The 22,054-nt window shown below is 43.3% G+C and overlaps 1 protein-coding gene across 2 annotated transcripts in view; it reads left to right on the forward strand.

Moving 5' to 3' along the window:
- Positions 1-3,895: 3,895 nt before the first annotated feature.
- Positions 3,896-22,054, forward strand: part of LOC125102548 (uncharacterized) — a 93,517-nt gene continuing 75,358 nt past the window's right edge. The window contains exons 1-3 of one of the 2 annotated variants that reach the window (XM_047733866.1): positions 3,896-4,379; positions 5,441-6,025; positions 6,877-6,944. In XM_047733866.1, the coding sequence (XP_047589822.1) occupies positions 4,239-4,379; positions 5,441-5,905 (606 nt within the window). In that variant the 5' untranslated portion in view covers positions 3,896-4,238 and the 3' untranslated portion in view covers positions 5,906-6,025; positions 6,877-6,944. Of the gene's footprint in view, positions 4,380-4,416; positions 6,026-6,876; positions 6,945-7,900; positions 7,987-22,054 lie in introns of those variants that run through there. The other variant, XR_007128149.1, reaches the window with a different exon arrangement.

A 22,054-nucleotide genomic window follows, 5' to 3' on the forward strand; every position in this document is an offset into this window, starting at 1 on the left:
AAGAGAAGAGAAGGGGCCTCTGACCTACCAAAACCAGGGTTGAGAGGTGCCCAGAACAAAACTCACTGCACTGGGCTCATGAGCTTCCCCATTCATGTCCTATTTTCAGCAGCATCTGCTCTGCCTCCAGAATATACTGCAATTATTTTTCACCCTGTGCTGAAAAAAATCGCTGCTTCACTTCCTCATTCACTGACCCACACTCCTCCCACAGCCATACAGTTAGGGGTTAGTAATAGAAATGTCCAAGAAGGCCACACTTTTTCTATCACTAAAACCTGATTCAAATATAAGGTGGCTTGAAGGAAGTAATGGAATTAATATCCAGATGTAAATGAATACATAAGGGTACGTAGTTGGACCTCACTGATACCAACATTGCAACAGATTGATTTGGATATATATCAAACTGAGACAGTGAGTGGGGAGATTAAATTATATCCTCAAATAGTTAATGGACATTTTAGTAGCTTATGCTATATAAAATTATGTTTAAATTGATTTTTAAAATATGTACCTTCATGTTCTTTGAGTTGAACATGTAATACTATTTCCCTATAAACAAAGATTATCTTAGCCTGATGCTTTACTAAAATGAATTGAAAATGGAACTGAGCATCCCTAACTGTTCCATTTAAGATTACTAGCTAGGGTTTTTAACTTTTTATAAAACTTATTACATACTCTAATAGGCTGTAAATTGGCCCTGTTCTCATTTTTCACAACTGTAGATACCAAAGTTCTTAGACAGTGGAAATTTTGTGCACATTTATATAATCTGCTGAAAGTATAAACAATGAAGAATGTGACTGGGATTTATTCATATTTTTGTACTGACAGATGAGACATTTCAGTTTCAGCTGAATGAAAGGATTTTTAACAGTAATTTAAAGGTAGCACAGGAACTGCCCCAAAAGAAGTGGGCTATTGAAAAATAGTATTAGCAGTGGGAATGAACCCTGAATTTAAACACGTGGGCAAAAAATTTGACAACAAACTATGACGTTTCTGCATGAGTTCTGGTTTTGTTTTCTTTTCATTTTTAACTGCGTGGACTCTTTCATCCAGTAAGAAGTATATCATGAACAACTGAGATCAATGAAAAAATGAAGATCCAGTTCTTTTCCCTCTAAAAATAGAGGGAGAAATACAAAAATATTAAACTTTGTCTTAAATAAAATAATCTTCCCGGAATATATTTCCAACCCGGGTTTTCAGGAAGAGCCAAACTGAGAATCTTCAAGCAAAAGCCTAAAGAATGGTAATAACAAGAGGAACTCTACCCAAACATTTTGATGTTTCGGAAATGCTGCTTGTAAAGAATCTTTGGCATGTACAATACTGCATTTCCAAATCCAGCCTCATGAAGAAAGAGGGAGGGAAAAAACCCATCTCAGGCCATTTGTAATAGGTGATGTAAATTCAGATAACTAGCATTTCTAGAAAGACTTCTGCTTTTTTATGCTAACCTTTAGTCTTTGGTGTGGGTTCCTTCTCATATTACATAAAATGTACTTTAAGAAGCACTCACTACCTGCTACAGATGTACAGGAAAAACTGAATTATGATAGTCGGAAACATATGGCAGTTGCCTATTGCACAAGGAAGGTACATATGAAAGTTATAAATTTCTTTCTTTAAGTCAGCATTGTAAACGCATTTTATAGGGTTCACAGTATGTATTACATCTGTAGATTTAATTTTTGAAATATACGTTTTTGGAGATATTTGTGGTTTGGGATTCTAAGAGAAAGAACTCATCTTGATGTGTTAGAAATAAAGGGAAAACAAAAAACAAAAAAATAAACATGTGGAGAAGCAAATACATTTCCTTTAATTTCCCAGCTGGTTATACTGAAAAGGACATCAGACCTTCTACTGGCAAAGGATGACTCACAGCAGGGGTACTGCTCATCAGCAGAGCGTTCTAAATTTACTGACACCCCCCTTCCTAGAAGCAGAGATGTCAACTTGGGGAAATCCGGGTTGGGGCGGATATAAAAACCACCAAATTAAGAACTGGATCACAAATGTCAAAAATGCAGCAGTTCATTTTACTCTTGAGAAAGAAAAAAATGCCCAACTACTTGCTGATCTTTTCCCATCAAAAGCTTAGATTTAATTTAATTTCATTTAATACCTTTAAAACTACATTGATTGCAATCATAATATTATATATTCAGTATTATCAGTGGACACCAAGTATTATCAACTACCAAAGTATCATCCCTTAAGCCTTCAAAGTTATTTTAAAATAATCCCTCCTATTTTCTACCTGTAGCCCCCTGTGGTATCTTTAAATTTAATTTTAATTTGTGGATTTTAAAACTCACAGTTCTCTTGTTCAAGTTTATTTGGAGAAATGTAAAAAGCAAGTTATGAGAAAGGACTCGGTCAAAAAAGGAGTTTAAACGTACTTGTTTAAATACCCTAAAAGTGCCTGTAGTGCCTGTAGTTTAAATACCCTAAAAGTGCCTGTAGGCAAGTGCCTACAGGTAAGGTCACTGTGGGTCAGGTCAAGAAAACCATCCTCAGAATTTCACTGTGAAAGTGGAAGGCTGATCTACCCTTTGTTGTGCTAGAGTGAAATTTACTTGGGTGTAGAGATAATGCAAAATAAAGCAGACCTGCCCTTCCCATCATAAGTTTTATTTGGTTGTATTTTGAGTTTCCCTTTATGATCAACTGTTGAGTGGTCGCTTGGATTTTCTCTTCTCTTCCAGTTCCTGCCTTACCGAAGGCTAGTCACGGCTAGGTTTTAAACTACTTGGTCTGAGCGGGGGTGGTAAGAAATTGAGCTTTCATTACTAGGGGCTTCCCCATAGGGCGGGGGTGGGGAATCTGGAGGCGCAGAAAAGACAATCAGATTCTTTTCCATCTATTCACAGAATTTTGTGAACAAGGAGAGTGCCAGGGTAATTTCTGATTTCCTTCTTTTCCAAGTGTTAGGTCACTTCTGAACTCCCACCCAGTCCTTCCCAAACCGTTCTGCGCCCTCTCGTTAACATTTATAATTAGACCTCTATAAGGAGACCCCCAAAACAGCATTTATAATTCATTATTGTTTAGTAACAAAAACAGCAATAACGGTAAAAAGGTATAAAGATATCATTTCAGTTTCCGGGACACCCTAGAATTTCTGGGACGGATCCAGCTGGTAAAACATTTAGGAATTCACATTCCCGATGAGGTTCCACGCCTAAAATTAAAATCCAGGCTGGGTTTCTAACGCTCATTTTGCTTTGGTCAATATCTGCGTTTTCTTTCATTTTGTTTGCGTTCCCTTCGGGTTTGGTGCTTTTCCCCCCTCCTATTGCCGAAGACAATCTGATTTACAGTTTGACTGAGAGTTGCATTTCTGTTTAGAAGGTGAAATGTCCAAGTCAGTTAGCCAAATTACTCCCCGACGGCTCCAATATTGCGCCAGAGTCCCAGAGTCAGTTATTTTTATGTCTGACTGTATTTCAAATGTGCAGGGTGATAAATAAGACCCGCCTCGAGCTGCAAATTATCTCACTGTGTTGAAGAACAATTGACAAAAATTAACCCAGCCAAAGCGTTGGGGTTTTCGCGAGCCGCTGGAGCATAAATCAGCATCGCGGGCGGCTTCGGGAAGCAGCGCGCTCGGAGCCGCGCGCCCGCAGCCTGCCGCGGCGACTTTCAGCAGCCGCTGGGCTCGCCTGGCCCGAGTGAGTGGGCTTGGTCTCGGGGATCCGAGCAGGAACAGGACTCGGTCCCAGGTTCAGAGCATCCCAGAAGGGACACACTGGCGGAGAAAGGCACGGCTAAGCCTCAGCGACCCCCCAATTCACCTTCTCGAATTCTCCAGTGGGGTGTGTGTCTATTTGTGTATGTAAATATCAAAGAAGACTAAGGGAGGCTAACTTGGCACGGGTGTGTGGCGGGGAGTAACCTCGACTGTGTCTGGATCCCGGAAGAGTTTCTCTGCTCAAGTCACTTGAAAGGCATATTCGTCTTAGCTATTAACAATTAAACTCTTTTTACGGGAAATCAAGGGTGGGTGAAGCTCTGCGGCGGCGCCGCAGTTGCTCGGGGTCCAGAGCCCGCCTGCGCATTCACTTCCCAGTGCACACGCCCCATTCCAAAACCCCCGCTCCCGCCGAGCCCGCGCCCTCCTCGTCCGAGCATGGTGGCAGGCCCTGGCGCCCCCGGACCTGTAGATCAGGAAGGCCGGGGGCGCCCGGAGCAGGCGCCGCCAGCCCTCGCCACCTGTTGGAATGGTGAAGCCGGAGACCTCGCACTGCCGGTGGCGGCGACGCGCGGCTACGGGCGGACTCGCGCTCAGCGGCCGAAGTGAATCCCGGCCGCGGTTTCTGTTGATAAGTAGAAAGAACAACCCTCTCGGTGATAAGTGCACAGTAAGTGCGAACAATCAAGAGATCATTTCCTGGGGCGTCTGTTCTGAAAAGGCCCCCGCTGTTCAGTGGCCCCCGGGAGTTACTGATTAGCGTGTGCGACCGCGGCCCCGCGGCGCCTCCCCTTGGCTAAAGAGAACGGTGCGCAGCCTCGGCCATCGCCCCGCGCGGTGTCGGGCCCCTGCGAGGGAACGAATAATAAGGATCATTAAGCCCCTCTGAAACCTCCCCAGACCCTTAAAGCCGCACCACCCTACCCGGGCAGCCTTGGAGGCGAGGAGGACCCTAGGGTGAACAGCTATGGCTAGTGTGTCTGTGTACGTGCGCGCGCCCGTGAGCGCGCGCGCGAGCGTGCGTGTGTGGCTTCGTCTCAGGCTACCCATCTGGGTTACCGCAGTAGAGCCGAGGAGGGAATGGGGGTGGTAGGGGGAGAAGGCTATTCTTGTCTTCTATTTGAATTAAGAATTCAGTTTAAAAATTGGGATAAGGAGCAAAATGAGAAAAAAACCTAAACGCCCCTCCCACCCCCGCAGGGAGCTTTAATTCTGGGGCGGCGCAGACCACACTTCTCTGCGGACCGCGCCCGGGGGTTGGGCGCCCACCGCGCTTGCTGGCGAAGTTCTGCAGCCGCGTCTAGGAGAGCCTGGGCCTTGTGGCTCGGAGGCTCCGCGACGCACGCCCCTTCTCGCGCTCCGCCCCGCGGTCACGGGCCCACGCCGACCTCTGCAGCCGCGCCGCCCACCGCTTCCTCGCCCCGGGGCGTAAACCCGAAACCACCCGGTCCTGGGGCATCGGCCTGCGTCCTGGCCGGTGGCCCGTCCCTCCGGAGCATTCAGGGACGGGCTGGGGGGTGGCGGCCGACCGAGCTGCGCTCCCGACGCGTTGCCGCCTGTATTTGTTTCGTGACCTTGACCACGTCCCAGCCCTAACCTCCTCAAAGTCACAACTGGGATAGTAAACCTTGCGGGGTTCGCCCGCTGGGTGGTGGGGTAATATATTCCGGTGGGGAGGAAGGGGGCTTGGCGGAGAGACTGTCAACTATCCCGCTGTATGTCTGTTTTCAGCCCGCCCCAAATTTTGAGGTAATTCAGGCCCTGGCCTGCGACCTCCTCCAGGAAGGGGGCTCATGGGCGTTTAGGCTCCGCGGAGCCCGCCATACTGGAGGCGGGTGGGCGCAGGCGGAGCGCCAGGTGGGGACACAGGGCGCCTTTGGCAGCGTCGGCTGCACCGCCCCATCCCGGCCCGAGGAGGAGCAGCCTCGCCCGGCACGTCCCGCAGGCTCGGGCCCAGCTTCGGCCCCAGCTTCGGCCCCGCGCCCGGTACTCGGCTCAGAGCTGACCCCTCCACCTCGCTGCCGCGGGCAGGAGCCGCGGAACTCCAAAGACCCAGGCGGGAGCAGGAGCTGGGCGCCGGCCGACGCAACTCAGGCTGAGAGGGAAGTCGCTTATGTTGTCCGGATCTGCGGGCGCGACGAAGGCGACCCCGAGTCGCGCAGGGGACCCAGCCTCAGAGAAGGCATTGGCTTCTGAGTCTGTCAAACCTAAACGGAGAGGCTCTAAAGGAAGAAGTCTCCCAACCCTTCGCAAAAATAAAAACCATCTGGAAAAGAAAGCATCTACTGGATGGAAGGAGACAATTGCAAATGAAAGGTAATTAATTATAAGGAGGAATCTGAAAGGAAGAGCAGCACATGTTTTCTTTGCACTCAAGTGCAGGTAAACCCAAGTTTTAATTATATAAAGCAACCCTCAAACAGAAGGCTTACGTCTCCCCAAGCCCTGGGGCAGCCAGCAGAGATATCTCAGTCAGCTTCCCATGACCTCTTACCAGATACGGGTTAGGAACGCACTTCTCCCCCATTGTCATTGCCATTTAAAAGCCTAGAGTACACCATCTAATAACTTTCTTGATTTCGTTCATTAATAAGATTCTCTTTTGTTTTGTTTTGTTATTGCTGTTTAGAAAGTCATATTTCACAAGTTTTTAAGTAGGTCAGCTGTTTCAAACTGCCCCATCTTGAATCCTCACAGACCAAAAAATGAATGCAACCTAACCTGTGTATGGGGTAGTGATCTAAGATGGTTATGGGCTCTCAGTTGCATAGTGAATTCTAAAGAGACTTCATTTAAAAAAATGAAAAACATTTTGGGGCAGTTACAGTTACATTAGTACATATTGTGGAAATAAGCTTGCAGTTAGAGAAAAGCTATTAGAAACAGCTGCGATGTTAATGTTTCAAAACCCAGAGTACTCAGTATGCTCAGTATCTACTTTTCATCGTAATTTTTTCTTGGGCATTCACATAATGCACTACTCTCTGTGTATAATATAAGACACTTGTTTAATAAAGCAAGTGATTGTCTGTGTCGGGGAGATTTGGTCCTCTCTCCCTCTCCCAGTCCATGTGCAGAGCAGATCAAAGACCTGAATTACCTCTCTCTTTCCAAAGATAGCCAGATGGTGTCTTGATTTTTTTCTTCTTCTTTTTTTTTTTTTTCAGATTCGCTAGCAATAGAATTCAAAGGACTAAAGAATCTGTGTGATGCTACAGATGAAAGCTCTATCCAGGTAACATGTTTTAATTAATATCATGCCTACCTTATCTTATTCCACTTAAGTTTTGAGGAGTCTTGTGAGAATCCATCTAAGAAATAATATGAAAATGATGAATAAGTGATTAGAACAAGATAACCTAGAAATCACAATCTTGGGTCAAGAGCAGAAGAAAATAAGAACCCTGAGATGTATGTGGAGTACAAGACACCTATTAAAGAGGAACTTTAAATTTGTCTCTGAGCCTCCTAGGAGCAAAGTGAAACATGGCTCTCATTGAGCACAAGGAGAGATCATAGAAGTTCCTTACAATATGCAAAGTATTTTTCTCCAAGGTGGTGGTGGTGGTGGTGATGGTGATCACAATGATACTTGAATTTTCCATTTATTGTTGTTTTATCAAGATTTTATTTATTTGAGAGAGAGAGAGAGAATGCATGAGAAGTGGAGGGTCAGAGGGAGAAGCAGACTTCCTGCTGAGGAGGGAGCCGGATGGGGGACTTGATCCTGGGACTTCAGGATCATGACCTGAGCCGAAGGCAGTTGCTTAACCAACTGAGCCACCCAAGGCGCCCCTCAAATTTTCCACTTGTGAGACCAATTACCGCCCCCCCCCCACACACACACACTTGGGATATTTTTATTTTGTTACAGTTAAAATAAAGCTGTTTCTCTACATAGAGGCAGTTTGGTGTCTGGAAAGAACTTGGGAATCAGAAAGACCTGAATTCAATGCTGGCTTCTGCACTTAGGGTTCTGCTGTAACCCTTGACAAGGCACTTAATCCCTCTCTCTGAGAGCCAGTTTTCTTTATAAAACAAGGACAATCTATCCCATAGGCTTATAGAGAGGGTATTCCGGGGCCTGGCACTAAAGCGATTTCTTTTTTTAATAAGTGTTAGGTTATTACTACTGTTTTTTATTGTCATTAACATAAAACAAATGTTAGTTTCCTTCCTCCTTTTCCACAGCAATATAGTATTCAAGAGTACTACTACTTTTGGGCTTCAGATCAAGTAAGAATACCAAAGTTTGGACTTGAAGATCTGCTAGTACAGTTAAATGAACAAGGTCTCTGAGCTCCCTTGCCCTCCTTACTTGCCCATAGTGGTTAAATTTCTGGAAAGAGAAGAGGATGTTGGTAAGATAGGCCTTGCTCTACACCAGTAAGTGTAGGAGTGGGTTAGTCCCTGAGGCTGCAGGTCCTCTGGTGGGTTCTCTACAGCAGCCGCACTACAAATCACCAGTGAATGGCAACTGTCAGGATCACTTGATGTTGGGACAAGTCACTGCATGATTGAGTTCCAAGAGGAGGTAGATAGATCTCTGAGTATTATGTTGGAGGGGGATGGGAGCATGAAGGTTTTACAGGTCACTACGGAAAGTCAGTATTCTATTAAATATTGGGGGTTAGGGCCAGGAGCAAAATACCAAGTGACACTCAGCTTTCCCCCATCCTCCCTCACCCTGTCTCCTACGGTGTAGACCTTCTAAACTGAGTACTTGCTAAGAACCCAGCACGTGTTCTAGGTTTTACGGAGACAAGTTCTCTGTCCTGGACCCACCAACTAAGATTATCCAGCCAACTGGCCTCTGAGATCTTCTCTTTCTGTCCCTCTTCCTTCTTCCCTCTTTCATCTGCTCAATACCCACTAAACTGTCACACTTCTCCTCCTGCTAAATCTTGCAGGTTGTTAATGGGTTAAATATAATCAATCTAGTGTATCTAAGTGTCTGTGTTTTCTGAAGTTAGTTGTATCTTAGAAGAGTACGGAAATGTACATGTATGCGTTGGACCTGCTCTGCTAGATTATAAACTTGCCAAGCTCATGAACTTCCCCAAGTTGATGCATTGATTGGCTAAATCTAGAACAGCAGGTGATTTGTTTCAGGCAGCCCCTTGACTAAGCTGCCAAGAAGCAGTATGGCACAGCAGGGTGGGCAAATACTCAGATTTGGAAGTAAGGGGCTCAAGGCTTTGTTGGCTCTGTCACTGGCTCTATGAACTTGTGTCATCATCTAACATCCTTGGTTTTCACCTGAGGTATTTAGAGGACGTGATCTCAGTGATGCCACATGACTGATACTTTATGATTCTAAATCCAACTGCAAGTGATCTCATCTTCCTCTGAATGAGCCCTCACAGCATTTTGTTTCTCTACCTTTTGGACACATAACAGCCTTCCTGACATTAAACTTATTAGGAACTATTCCTTATCTCTCTATCATACCATAAGCCAGCTCCATGGGTGCAGGAGCAATGTCCACATCAGTGTTTCCAAAAGAGCTAATAATTATACTCGATAAATAAATTTACTCAATAAATAACTTTCCATTATGCATAACATCCACTACTTTGGTGTGAAAGAGGGAAAGCCAAACCTTTGGAAGGCTGGTGAACATAGGCCTCCTTCTCTGCCAATTCCTGCTGTCTTACCTTCGTGCCAGCCTGGGTGCACAGGGAGCTTTGTGTTTCTCATTTGTGGGGGTACAGGCCAAATGATCTAGAACAAATATCCAGCCCTTGTCCTTAGCAGAAGCACAGACTGTAACAGAAGGAAAACAGGCTTTATAATGACAAGAGCGAGAGGCATATGAGGAAGAATTTCTCCTCCTCATGATGAATGTAGGTAGCAGGTATGGAGCAATGTGGTAGGCAGCCAGCAATGTGGTCTGCCCGTCCCATGAAGTGGGGTTCAGCAAGGCCTGCTTCTTTCTGTGATTTTCTTGGCCATGTTTGCCAACTCCCTGAAGCTCTCCCAGGGAAAGGGAGGTGGGAAGGAGGGCTGAGAAGACAGCCACCTTCTGCTAGAATGTGTGCATCTGGATTCCTCTTCTGGGTTTAACGGATTCCAGAATATGGCTATAGGCAGAACCAGCAAGCTGTCTTCTAGAACAGTCCTGGTAGGAGAAGGATACAGTAAATTCTCACAATTTCCTTGAAACTTGCACTGTTTGGATCACTGGGCCTGCAGCCCTGCTCCTTCCTCAGTCCTCAAGGCTTACCTTAAACTGGAGCTTCTCCAAGCCACCCTTCACGCAGTGGCCCTCCCAGAGCCTCAGCCTGCCCCAGCTGGCTCAACATTCCTGCTCTTCCACCTTGGAAGTCTGGTGCTTCTGGAGCTTCTGCTGCTATTGCTCACTGCCCTCAAGTTACTGATAGGCTCTCCATGGTCATCCACACTTCTCATTGCCAGGACTGGGTACACTCTTAGGTTTTGCACGTTGGAGGCCCTGCTGATGTTTACCTTTTTACCTGTACTGAACTGAGCTATGGTGGTCCAGATGACTTGCCTTTTCCTCCTGCTGTGAATTCCCCTTCTTCCTTTTCCAGACCCACCTCCACACAGCAGTGAAAGTCCCTTTTCATAAGTTAGTGCACTCTGGCTATTCCTTCTAAAGGCCTCCTCCTTGATTGGCCAGTCCAAGGGTGCAGAATGGTACTTCCTGTGCACCTCTCCTCTTTTGGGCCTTTGCAGCTGCAAGAAGTCCTCGTTTATCCACATATAAAGTGTGGAATCTGTTCCCCTTTGGGCCAGTTAGGTTTCCTTGAGCTCAGTTGTGTGCATATTCATTGCCATCCATTTGTGGTACATTTATTATGTAAGCTCACACTTACTTATTTTAGAAAATTTCAACATTCTAGAAGTTGTTTATTAGTCACAGAAATGAACACTAACTGCAGTCTCAGACAATTCTGAATAACAGTGGGATAGGCCAATACTAGTTTATTTCTCACTTAAGATCCCCATGTGGGTGAGGTGGCATCTTTCTTCCAATTGGTGACTCAGGGACCTAGGCTGACCCCTTCTTGTAGCTGTGTCATTTAGAACTTGACTTCCAAGTTTGACGTGGAAAGGAAAGAAAGAATGTGTGGGGAAAGTATACCCATTCTTAATTACCTCAGCCTGGAAATGACACTTGTGACTTCCAGTCACATTCTGTTGGCTAGAAATCAATCTCATAACACTGTGTACCTGCAGAGGAATCTGGGAAATGTAGTATTTCCCTTTTTTTCAGGAACGTCTACTTGATCTCTAAGTAGCTTTTTCTTTGTCACAAGTTTTGAAGGGCAACTCCTCTCTTTTCTGGGCAAGAGAACTTCCAGACTAGTATGCCCCATACTCAAAGGACAAGGAAAATAGAAAACACCTTTTAATCAGGCATAAACACTAAGATGAATACCATAGGCCAATATTTGGATTTTGCTCTATGGAGCTAGTTCAAGGACAAAGTTCTCTTTGAGGTCAGGGAGAATTACATACTGTGAAATTGAAACCAGGTATCTGGAGGGAGATGGGGATGTAAGGAGCCAAAGGATATCCCTTTATTGTGGAAACAGCCATATCAGTGTGAAAAGCCCTAAATCCATCTATTACAGATTTCCATAGTCTTTTTATTACCAGAGTTGTTTCCAGTGACTTGGAACTTGGGAAGGTTTAGCCAACAATCTATGGTGATATTCCAAAGTCCAGGAATTAATCATGTCTTTTCTGGCCTTTTACTTTTAGGCCTAATCCATACTATCAGCACTCTCCCTTCCTTCTCCATCTTGGTTAACATTTTATTTGTATCTTTAATGATTTAACAGATGTCAAACTTTGTTATGGATTTGACAAGGGCTGACATTGCTCAAATGTCTTTGCCCAGGTCTGGCCCATTTATGAGGGGATAACAGACCACTGATGTCATTTTCATGTGCTTTGATGGAAGTTTTAGTGTCCCAACTCCCCTGTGGAAGGAGTTTTACACTTCTAAAGTGGCTTCAGCCTTATTGTTAAGTTCTTTTCCCAACACGCTTTTGTATTTTACCTTCTCACTGAACAGCTTTTGTAATACAATTTTAGGATATTTGGTTCAACACCACTCAGCTCAAATTTTTCCAGATGAGATGTATAGTTAAGAGAAGAAAACTTGAAATATTCATCTTCTAGGGGAGATGATGGACATTGTACATTGATCTGTATTTCTAGTCTTTAGAGCTTAGAAAAAAAAAAGAAAACCTTTGTGTTATCTGTCCTTAGAACAGTTGCGTTTATTATAGCCTGACATATTATTTTCATTCCTGAACTTACATGTGAGCAGGTCTTAGAAGTTCTGCCAGAACCTTAAAAAACCACTTGCTTAGTTAATATTCACCAGCCATGTTTAAAGCACCCAAGAAAGGTCTAGCCAAAGAGAGGAACTAAATGGAAATCCATTGAATACCAGAGACATGTTGTGAACTCTGCTGACCACAGAGAAGCCCTGGCCTTCACCTTCAAGAGTTTATAGCCACATGAACTGTGTGAAAAATTAAAAAAAAAAATTGTATTAAAAGGTCAGGAAAAGTATGGTCTGAGGTGAACCAATGAAAATACCTGAAGGAAACATAGGTAAAAGTATTTGGCTGATATTCTTTTAGGTGGAAGTATAAAATATGTCCAAGTAGGAGTCAGCGCCAAGTAAAGGAGTAAGAGTTGAGAGGTTGTTCCTGGTGCAGATCCTTTCACTAACTGCTTGTGTGACTTCGGGGAGGGGGGCAGTTCTTTAACTTTTATGAGCCTCCTTTGCCTCAGCTGAAAAATAGAGCATGGTGGCCCCTGGCAAAACCATTAACTGATGGTGTGGATCTGATGACACAGTGTATTTGAGAATGCGTTAAAATGGTGAGGTGCTCCTTCAAGTAAGGGCAAAAAGAGACCTTCATTCTGCATTCTCAACTCTCTCTTCTTCATCTGTCCCCCACCCATCGTCTACACCCAAACTGCCAGGACTCTTTATTGCAGCACAGGAAACAACACTTTTGGGTGGAAGTGGTATGGATGTCATAGTTTTTTGTAAGCTATTTGGCACCACAAGTATATGTAAAAAGCATAATTTGAGTAAAGACCTTTTTTTTCCCCTAAAAATTTGCTTCCAGATGCTGAAATCATTTACTGTGTGAACAGAAACACAATTTAGCTCCAGTAGTATGTGGCATTTGGTGGAGACACTAGATCATTTGTCTAAAAATCAATTTGCCACATTACCAATTGCAGGAAGCCAGCAGGCCTATATCCTTTACCCCGTGGAGGAGCATTGGTAAAGAGACTTTCCACTGGTACAGGTAGAGGCAGGGGCAGATTATTCACTTGCAGAAATAGGAAAGGCTGTAGAGTGTGTTTAAAAGGAAGCTCATCCATTCACATCTGAATTGAGCCTTAGAGAACTGCTTCAGCATCTGAGATATGACTCACATGAGAAGTTGATAAGTGAGCTACTTTATCAAATCATCTATGAAAACTACTGGTGTGAACAATCACCAAAACTAAACTTTCAAAAAAAAATTCAGCAATAGCTCAGTGAATTTAACAACTGGGTCAGACCGGTAGAGGGTGACCATCCATTGGTTTAAAAGAAAGTGGGTTGTGTCTGCATTGCTTTCCTCATTGTGTGTGTGTGTGTGTGTGTGTGTGTGTGTGTGTGTGTGTGTGAGAAAGAACATACTGCAGTAGTGATTTTTAGGCAATGGGGGTTTTCAAAGCTGGGTGAGAGTTAAGATCATAGTTTTCAATAGTGTATGCAGTTTGGAGCAGGATCCAGAATGGCTTTTGAGGCTAGGACAAGAATGGAGGCAAATGGTGGGTGTGAAATGGCCCACAGAAGCCAAGTGTATAGATTCCATGTCACGAATACTGTGGTCCAGACACAGAGAGGCTGGTCACATTTCAGAAGCACACACAGTAGGTTTAGACCTCTGCTAAGAAGTGGCTCTGGAGCTCCCCAATTGGTCAGAAATGGGGGTTGATGGCATCAGTGCCAGCATCTGAGAGCAGTGCAGGACCAAGGCAGTTGATGCTGGATTAGAAGCCAGGAACCTCTGGTTCTGGCCCCTGTGCTTCCTTTAAATTGATGTAGACCAGTGCTTTTCAAATTCTATATGAAGGACTCTTTTTTTTTTTTTTTCCATTTCAATCCGTTTAGGACTGACCCATGGTCTTGGTGTACATGACATACACTCAGCTTGTGCCACTTCTGACTTACCAGATAAATTAGGTGACACTTGAACTGGTCTACACTCAATTTAGCAAGATGACTATATCAATCCTGGGTTTGCACATCTCAGAAATGTCACAGTGTTGTAAATCTTAAAGTGTTTATTCTTGATTTTGATCATCTCTCTTTTTGAACTAATAAATAAGTTTAGGGACTATCACTAGAATAGGTATTTTCAAAGTTGTTTTCTAATTTGACATTTTACTGATGCAGATGTGGGAGGTTAACTCATCTTTCACATACTATGATGCTTCCTTTATGGGTCATGGGTAGAGGATGAGATTGTGAAACTGCATAATGGGCAATGCTTCAGAAAAGAGAAATTTAAAATGCTGGTTAAGAAGATACTGGTTGTCTTGCCATCTCCATTTGTCCTTCCCCTTTGGTGGTAGAACCACAGTCTCTAGCTGTGGAAGAGAAACTGCATTTCCCAGTTCTTTGTCATGGGGAGTGGTCATTTGTTAAGTTCTGGGCAGTAGCATGTAAGCAGAGATGGTGTGACACCTCCTGGGAAGCCTGAAAGGGAAAGAACCAGAATATGGACACAATTGCTAGGGCTCCATCATTGCTATGTGTATCTGCCTTGGGATTGGAAGCCCTGAAAAGCCCAGCAACAAGACAGCTAGAAACTATGTCCCTTTCTTCACGGACTCCATGTGCCACACTGGGCTGTAAGATCAGAACGGGTATGTAGGAAGGAAATAAGATTCTGTACCTTTTTTTTTTTTTTAAGTTTTATTTACTATTTATTTTTTAAGATTTTATTTATCTGAGAGAGAGAGCATGAGCAAGGGGAGGGGCAGAGGGAGAGGGACATGCAGACTCCCCACTGAGTGGGGATCCTGACCCGCGGCGAGATCCCAGGACCCTGAGATCATGACATGAGCCAAAGTCAGACACTTAACCGACTGAGCCACCCAGGCGCCCCAATAGATCTGTATATTTAAAGACTGTTATTTTGATATTTATTTGCTGAACCCAATCCTAAGCAATGTAACTACAATTTAAAAGTCCTAATATTTTTTATTTATTTAACAAACATAGCTTACTTTCTGAATTCTTTTTTTTTTTTAATTTTTTTTTTCAACATAACAGTATTCATTATTTTTGCACCACACCCAGTGCTCCATGCAATCCGTGCCCTCTCCAATACCCACCACCTGGTGCCCCCAACCTCCCACCCCCCACCCCTTCAAAATTCTCAGATCGTTTTTCAGAGTCCATAGTCTCTCATGGTTCACCTCCCCTTCCAATTTCCCTCAACTCCCTTCTCCTCTCCATCTCCCCTTGTCCTACATGCTATTTGTTATGCTCCACAAATAAGTGAAACCATATGATAATTGACTCTCTCTGCTTGACCTTATTTCACTCAGCATAATCTCTTCCAGTCCCATCCATGTTGCTACAAAACTTGGGGATTCATCCTTTCTTTCTTTCTTTTTTTTTTTTACAGCTTTATAAACATATATTTTTATCCCCAGGGGTACAGGTCTGCGAATCGCCAGGTTTACACACTTCACAACACTCACCATAGCACATACCCTCCCCGATATCCATAACCCCACCCCCTCTCCCAACCCCCTCGCCCCATCAACCCTCAGTTTGTTTTGTGAGATTAAGAGTCACTTATGGTTTGTCTCCCTCCCAATCCCATCTTGTTTCATTTACTCTTCTCCTATCCCCTCGACCCCCCATGTTGCATCTCCTCTCCCTCATATCAGGGAGATCATATGATAGTTGTCTTTCTCCGATTGACTTATTTCGCTAAGCATGATACCCTCTAGTTCCATCCACGTCGTCGCAAATGGCAAGATTTCATTTCTTTTGATGGCTGCATAGTATTCCATTGTGTATATATACCACATCTTCTTTATCCATTCGTCTGTAGATGGACATCTAGGTTCTTTCCATAGTTTGGCTATTGTAGACATTGCTGCTATAAACATTCGGGTGCATGTGCCCCATCGGATCACTATGTTTGTATCTTTAGGGTAAATACCCAGCAGTGCAATTGCAGGGTCATAGGGTAGTTCTATTTTCAACATTTTGAGGAACCTCCATGCTGTTTTCCAGAGTGGTTGCACCAGCTTGCATTCCCACCAACAGTGTAGGAGGGTTCCCCTTTCTCCGCATCCTCGCCAGCATCTGTCATTTCCTGACTTGTTAATTTTAGCCATTCTGACTGGTGTGAGGTGATATCTCATTATGGTTTTGATTTGTATTTCCCTGATGCCGAGTGATGTGGAGCACTTTTTCATGTGTCTGTTGGCCATCTGGATGTCTTCTTTGCAGAAATGTCTGTTCATGTCCTCTGCCCATTTCTTGATTGGATTATTTGTTCTTTGGGTGTTGAGTTTGCTAAGTTCTTTATAGATTTTGGACACTAGCCCTTTATCTGATATGTCATTTGCAAATATCTTCTCCCATTCTGTCAGTTGTCTTTTGGTTTTTTTAACTGTTTCCTTTGCTGTGCAAAAGCTTTTGATCTTGATAAAATCCCAAAAGTTCATTTTTGCCCTTGCTTCCCTTGCCTTTGGTGATGTTCCTAGGAAGATGTTGCTGTGGCTGACGTCGAAGAGGTTGCTGCCTGTGTTCTCCTCGAGGATTTTGATGGATTCCTTTCTCATATTGAGATCCTTCATCCATTTTGAGTCTATTTTCGTGTGTGGTGTAAGGAAATGATCCAATTTCATTTTTCTGCATGTGGCTGTCCAATTTTCCCAACACCATTTATTGAAGAGGCTGTCTTTGTTCCATTGGACATTCTTTCCTGCTTTGTCGAAGATGAGTTGACCATAGAGTTGAGGGTCCATTTCTGGGCTCTCTATTCTGTTCCATTGATCTATGTGTCTGTTTTTGTGCCAGTACCATGCTGTCTTGATGATGACAGCTTTGTAATAGAGCTTGAAGTCCGGAATTGTGATGCCACCAACTTTGGCTTTCTTTTTCAATATTCCTTTGGCTATTCGAGGTCTTTTCTGGTTCCATATAAATTTTAGGATTCTTTGTTCCATTTCTTTGAAAAAAATGGATGGTACTTTGATAGGAATTGCATTAAATGTGTAGATTGCTTTAGGTAGCATAGACATTTTCACAATATTTATTCTTCCAATCCAGGAGCATGGAACATTTTTCCATTTCTCTGTGTCTTCCTCCATTTCTTTCATGAGTACTTTATAGTTTTCTGAGTATAGATTCTTAGTCTCTTTGGTTAGGTTTATTCCTAGGTATCTTATAGTTTTGGGTGCAATTGTAAATGGGATGTACTCCTTAATTTCTCTTTCTTCTGTCTTGTTGTTGGTGTAGAGAAATGCAACTGATTTCTGTGCATTGATTTTATATCCTGACACTTTACTGAATTCCTGTACAAGTTCTAGCAGTTTTGGAGTGGAGTCTTTTGGGTTTTCCACATATAGTATCATATCATCTGCGAAGAGTGATAGTTTGACTTCTTCTTTGCTGATTTGGATGCCTTTAATTTCCTTTTGTTGTCTGATTGCTGAGGCTAGGACTTCTAGTACTATGTTGAATAGCAGTGGTGATAACGGACATCCCTGCCGTGTTCCTGACCTTAGCGGTTAGAAAAGCTTTCAGTTTTTCTCCATTGAGAATGATATTTGCGGTGGGTTTTTCATAGATGGCTTTGATAATATTGAGGTATGTGCCGTCTATCCCTACACTTTGAAGAGTTTTGATCAGGAAGGGATGCTGTACTTTGTCAAATGCTTTTTCAGCATCTATGGAGAGTATCATATGGTTCTTGTTCTTTCTTTTATTAATGTGTTGTATCACATTGATTGATTTGCGGATGTTGAACCAGCCTTGCAGCCCTGGAATAAATCCCACTTGGTCGTGGTGAATAATCCTTTTAATGTACTGTTGAATCCTATTGGCTAGTATTTTGGCGAGAATTTTTGCATCTGTGTTCATCAAGGATATTGGTCTGTAGTTCTCTTTTTTGTTGGGATCCTTGTCTGGTTTTGGGATCAAGGTGATGCTGGCCTCATAAAATGAGTTTGGAAGTTTTCCTTCTATTGCTATTTTTTGGAACAGTTTCAGGAGAATAGGAATTAGTTCTTCTTTAAATGTTTGGTAGAATTCCCCCGGGAAGCCATCTGGCCCTGGGCTTTTGTTTGTTTGGAGATTTTTGATGACTGTTTCAATCTCCTTACTGGTTATGGGTCTGTTCAGCCTTTCTATTTCTTCCTGGTTCAGTTGTGGTAGTTTATATGCCTCTAGGAATGCATCCATTTCTTCCAGATTGTCAAATTTGTTGGCGTAGAGTTGCTCATAGTATGTTCTTATAATTGTCTGTATTTCTTTGGTGTTCGTTGTGATCTCTCCTCTTTCATTCATGATTTTATTTATTTGGGTCCTCTCTCTTTTCTTTTTGATAAGTCTGGCCAGGGGTTTATCAATCTTATTAATTCTTTCAAAGAACCAGCTCCTAGTTTCGTTGATTTGTTCTATTGTTTTTTTGGTTTCTATTTCATTGATTTCTGCTCTGATCTTTATGATTTCTCTTCTCCTGCTGGGTTTAGGGTTTCTTTCTTGTTCTTTCTCCAGCTCCTTTAGGTGTAGGGTTAGGTTGTGTACCTGAGACCTTTCTTGTTTCTTGAGAAAGGCTTGTACCGCTATATATTTTCCTCTCAGGACTGCCTTTGTTGTGTCCCACAGATTCTGAACTGTTGTGTTTTCATTATCATTTGTTTCCATAAATTTTTTCAATTCTTCTTTGATTTCCTGGTTGACCCATTCATTCTTTAGAAGGATGCTGTTTAGTCTCCATGTATTTGGGCTCTTTCCAAATTTCCTCTTGTGATTGAGTTCTAGCTTTAGAGCATTGTGGTCTGAAAATATGCAGGGAATGATCCCAATCTTTTGATACCGGTTGAGACTTGATTTAGGACCAAGAATGTGATCTATTCTGGAGAATGTTCCATGTGCACTAGAGAAGAATGTGTATTCTCTTGCTTTGGGATGAAATGTTCTGAATATATCTGTGATGTCCATCTGGTCCAGTGTGTCATTTAAGGCCTTGATTTCCTTGTTGATCTTTTGCTTGGATGATCTGTCCATTTCAGTGAGGGGAGTGTTAAAATCCCCTACTATTATTGTATTCTTGTCGATGTGTTTCTTTGATTTTGTTATTAATTGGTTTATATAGTTGGCTGCTCCCACGTTAGGGGCATAGATATTTAAAATTGTTAGATCTTCTTGTTGGACAGTTCCTTTGAGTATGATATAGTGTCCTTCCTCATCTCTTATTATAGTCTTTGGCTTAAAATCTAATTGATCTGATATAAGGATTGCCACTCCTGCTTTCTTCTGATGTCCATTAGCATGGTAAATTCTTTTCCACCCCCTCACTTTAAACCTGGAGGTGTCTTCGGGTGTAAGATGAGTTTCTTGTAGGCAACATATAGATGGTTTTGGTTTTTTTATCCATTCTGATACCCTGTGTCTTTTGATTGGGGCATTTAGCCCATTAACATTCAGGGTAAGTATTGAGAGATATGAATTTAGTGCCATTGTATTGCCTGTAAGGTGACTGTTATTGTATATTGTCTCTGTTTCTTTCTGATCTACTACTTTGAGGGTCTCTCTTTGCTTAGAGGACCCCTTTCAATATTTCCTGTAGAGCTGGTTTGGTATTTGCAAATTCTTTCAGTTTTTGTTTGTCCTGGAAGCTTTTAATCTCTCCGTCTATTTTCAATGATAGCCTAGCTGGATATAGTATTCTTGGCTGCATGTTTTTCTCATTTAGTACTCTGAATATATCATGCCAGCTCTTTCTGGCCTGCCAGGTCTCTGTGGATAAGTCTGCTGCCAATCTAATATTTTTACCATTGTACGTTACAGACTTCTTTTCCCGGGCTGCTTTCAGGATCTTTTCTTTGTCACTAAGACTTGTCAATTTTACTATTAGGTGACGGGGTGAAGACCTATTCTTATTGATTTTGAGGGGGGTTCTCTGAACCTCCTGGATTTTGATGCTTGTTCCCTTTGCCATATTGGGGAAATTCTCTCCAATAATTCTCTCCAATATACCTTCTGCTCCCCTCTCTGTTTCCTCTTCTTCTGGAATCCCAATTATTCTAATGTTGTTTCGTCTTATGGTGTCACTTATCTCTCGAATTCTCCCCTCGTGGTCCAGTAGCTGTTTGTCCCTCTTTTGCTCAGCTTCTTTATTCTCTGTCATTTGGTCTTCTATATCGCTAATTCTTTCTTCTGCCTCATTTATCCTAGCAGTGAGAGCCTCCATTTTTGATTGCACCTCATTAATAGCTTTTTTGATTTCAACTTGGTTAGATTTTAGTTCTTTTATTTCTCCAGAAAGGGCTTTTATATCTCCCGAGAGGGTTGCTTTAATATCTTCCATGCCTTTTTCAAGCCCGGCTAGAACCTTGAGAATCATCATTCTGAACTCTATATCTGACATATTACCAATGTCTGTATTGATTAGGTCCCTAGCCTTTGGTATTGCCTCTTGTTCTTTTTTTTGTTGTGAATTTTTCCGCTTTGTCATTTTGTCCAGATAAGAGTTTATGAAGGAGCAAGTAAAATACTAAAAGGGTGGCAACAACCCCAGGAAAATATGCTTTAGCCAAATCAGAAGAGATCCTGAATGTGAGGGGGGAGAAAGGGGATAAAAAGGGGTTCAGAAAGAAAAAAAAAAAACTATTAAAAAAAAGAAAGCCGATAAAGAAAAAATATAAAAAGAGGAAAAAATATATATATATTAGATAAACTATTTAAAAAACGTTAAAAAAAAGAAAATGGTAAAAGTTAAAAAAATTTAGCAGAAGAAGAGAAAAAGAAAAAAAAATTGAAAAAGAAAAAAAAAATTAAATTAACTGCAAGGCTAAAAAATCATGGCGAGAAAGCCATGAGTTCCGTGCTTTGCTTTCTTCTCCTCTGGAATTCCGCCGTTCTCCTTGGTAGGTGAACTTGGTCCTGGCTGGGTTTCCCGTTGATCTTCTGGGGGAGGGGCCTGTTGTAGTGATTCTCAAGCGTCTTCGCCCCAGGCGGAGTTGCACCGCCCTTACCCGGGGCCGCGCTGAGTCATCCGCTCGGGTTCGCTTTCGGGAGCTTTTGTTCCCTGAGCGCTTTCCGTAGAGTCTGGAGGACGGGAATAAAGATGGCGGCCTCCCGGTCTCCGGCCCGGAGGAGCCGAGAGCCCGGGGCCCCACTCCTCAGTGCGCCCTCAGAGAACAGCGCCAAATGACTCCCGTCACCCTGGCCTCCGGCCGCGCTCCGAGCTGACCGAGCCTGCGACTGGTTCAAGGCAACCCTGAGCTGAGAGTCACTCCTCGGCTCTGTCTCTGCAGCCGGCTTCCCCGTTCTAATACCGGTAAGCTCTGCGACACTGAGACACCCCCGATCCTTCTGCGACCCTGCGGGACCTGAGGCCGCGCTTACCCCGCCTGGGCTTCACCCCAGTTAAGCCTCTGGAGCGATGTCCCTCAGCGAACAGACTTTTAAAAGTCCTGATTTTGCTCCGTTGCTCTGCCGCTCGCCGGGAGCCGGCCCCTCCCCCCGCGGTCTATCTTCCCGTCGCTTTGGATTCACTTCTCCGCCAGTCCTACCTTGCAGAAAGTGGTTGATTTTCTGTTTCTGGAATTGCTGTTCTTCTTCTCTTCAATCTCCCGTTGGATTTGTAGGTGTTTGCAATCTTTAGATAAGCTATTTAGCTGATCTCCCGCTACCCAAAGTAGTCTCAGCCTGCTACTTCTCCGCCATCTTGACTCCTCCCTAAATAAATAAAAATCTACTTTCTGAATTCTTAAGATGAGAATTTAAAATGTGATTTAATCTTTGTATGATTAATAAGAATCAGGACACCTGGCTGGCTCGGTAGTTTAGCCTCTTCCTTCAGCTCAAGTCATGATCCCAGGACTCTAGGATCAAGTCCTGCATTGGGCTCTCTGCTCACCAGTGTGTCGGCTTCTCCCTCTGCCTCTGCCTCTCTCCCTGCTCTTGCTCTCTCTCAAACAAATAAATAAAATCTTAAAAAAAAAAAACAAGGATCACCACAAAAAGCTATGATTGTATGTGCCAACATCTAGGAGATCACAACTACCTGCTTATTAGGACCGTGTTTATAG

This window comes from Lutra lutra, chromosome 6, assembly GCF_902655055.1.
Source record: "Lutra lutra chromosome 6, mLutLut1.2, whole genome shotgun sequence".
Classification (NCBI taxonomy): Eukaryota; Metazoa; Chordata; class Mammalia; order Carnivora; family Mustelidae; genus Lutra; species Lutra lutra.